General features: G+C 37.3%; 1 protein-coding gene across 1 annotated transcript; it reads right to left on the reverse strand.

Annotated features, from left to right (window-relative positions):
• Window positions 1–563: 563 nt before the first annotated feature.
• LOC105625550 (D-beta-hydroxybutyrate dehydrogenase, mitochondrial) lies at window positions 564–1,653 on the reverse strand (the record flags this gene model as incomplete). Its single annotated transcript, XM_012206872.1, has 3 exons — window positions 564–805; window positions 957–1,262; window positions 1,360–1,653. Coding segments are annotated over 3 exons (842 nt in total), but the record flags the coding sequence as incomplete, so codon positions are not given.
• Between the last annotated feature and the right edge of the window lie 398 nt (window positions 1,654–2,051).

A 2,051-nucleotide genomic window follows, 5' to 3' on the forward strand; every position in this document is an offset into this window, starting at 1 on the left:
GTAATAGTCTCTCTCTCTCTCTCTCTCTCTCTCTCTCTCTCTCTCTCTCTCTCCCTCCCCTCCTCTCTCTCTCTCCTCCTTCCTCTCTCTACTTTGAATAAAATAATCAACTATCCACACTATGATTGTTCATTAAGACGATCATAGATTCTTATAATTTAGGATATTAGTACAAAACAGGCGCGCGCTTTGCACGCGTTATTTAGCGCATTTGATTGCACTATTAAATTGCACTACAACTTCACTATACTACATTTTTTTGTCAAAATCCATGCGCTCACTTTGTGAATGACGTAAATAGTTATCAATGCAATGACAACCGTTCACGAAGTAAGCGCATAAGAAAGAACCAATCAGCATCGCGGAAAAGAGACAATATCTCCTACAGCGCAAAAGCAATATTATTGCTGTAACGTGTAATATTGTAGCAATATTGCTACAATCTTTGCGCTGTTGGGATACTTCGAGAGATTCGAGACATTCGACTTTCGATATTAACATGGGATTTTTTCAAATAAGAATAGAGTTGGATTTCAATTATTGATCATATCGCTAGCAATAGTTTACCTATAAACCGCTGAAGGATAGACATTGAGAAGTGCGTTGTCAAAGGTTTCATAGATTGTTGGATCTGATATCATTACATTGTCTCGATTTTCCGTAAGAGAGGGCATAGAAAAGTACTCCACGTATCGAGTAAAATAATTGCCGTAAAATTGTTTCACTTCCTCTGACATGTGTTGTCTCATTTCATCAAAGTGCAACCGTTGCCGTTTCATGATATTGCTTTGTAATACAAAGCCACCTATCGTCGCGAACAGAGAAAAAGAAAGAGGATCGTAATAAAAAAGAACGGCTCGAAAAAATAAATCAAATAAAATTAGTTAACGTGAATTATTTAGCGTGAATAATTTATTTTCTTAGTAAATAAATAAATTAGATAAGGTTGCACTGACCTGGTATAAAGGAGACCACTTCGATCCCGTATTTGCCAACTTCTACTCGAAGAGAAGTGCTCCACGCGAGAAGGGCGGCCTTCGTAGCCCCGTAGATGCTTATACCCGGTAAGGACTCGTTAGCGCAATGGCTAGATATTACGATAATTCTGCTGTGATTCTCCCGTAAAATCGGCATCAGCTCTTGCGTGATTCTCATCGTTCCCAACAGATTCACGTTTACCTGATACTCCGTGAGTTTCTGCGTTTGCCACTCGAATTCGCCGAAAACCATCACCCCCGCGTTATTCACCAACGCGCGCAGTACTGCGGACAATGCGGCAAACAACAAATAAATTTGAAATAGACTATAAATTACTTGCATCCCTACATACCTTTCTCAATTGTTTATTTCATTACTCACCTAACTGCCGCTCCTCCAACAGTTCTTTAACTTTATGACGAAAATCCTGAACGGATTGTTCATCCGTGATATCGACTTGATGAACAATAACACCTTTATTCTTTAATGCTTCAACAGCGTTAGAATTAGACGCTGTTGGTATTTCGCGCACTCCAGCCAAAACCATCGCACCCTTGGCACGACAGTGCATCGCTAGACTATAGCCCAAACCGGAATTACAACCGGTTATAACGATAAGATCTCGTGCATTTATTTTCCGCCGACGACTAAAGAAACAGTACAAAGTAGCACCACCTGAGAAAAGAAGGAACGAGAAATTTTCTTAGACACTATCGCTAATTTGTGAATTCTTTTTTTATTCCGAGTTAGTAATATATCCAAATTTTGCCTTATTAAAATCTCTCAAGTTGCTATGCTATTCATGAATATCCTAACAAAAAAAATGGTCGTTTGTTAATGATAACATTTTTAAATAATGTAGTTGTTTCATGTAACTGCATGTATAATTAAATAAAAGAGAAAATTTATATTGTTGTAATTACAAAGTTAAGTACTTAATAAATTAAGTTAATTATGAGATCATATCTAAAGTGCATCTCGCAAATTGCGGTCTATTAATTCATTCACATAAAACTACTGTTCATTTCAGCATATCTTGTTCTTTTAAAAGAAATTAACTCTCTCTCTCTCTC

Source organism: Atta cephalotes (genome assembly GCF_000143395.1).
Source record: "Atta cephalotes unplaced genomic scaffold scaffold02725, whole genome shotgun sequence".
NCBI classification, from domain to species: Eukaryota; Metazoa; Arthropoda; class Insecta; order Hymenoptera; family Formicidae; genus Atta; species Atta cephalotes.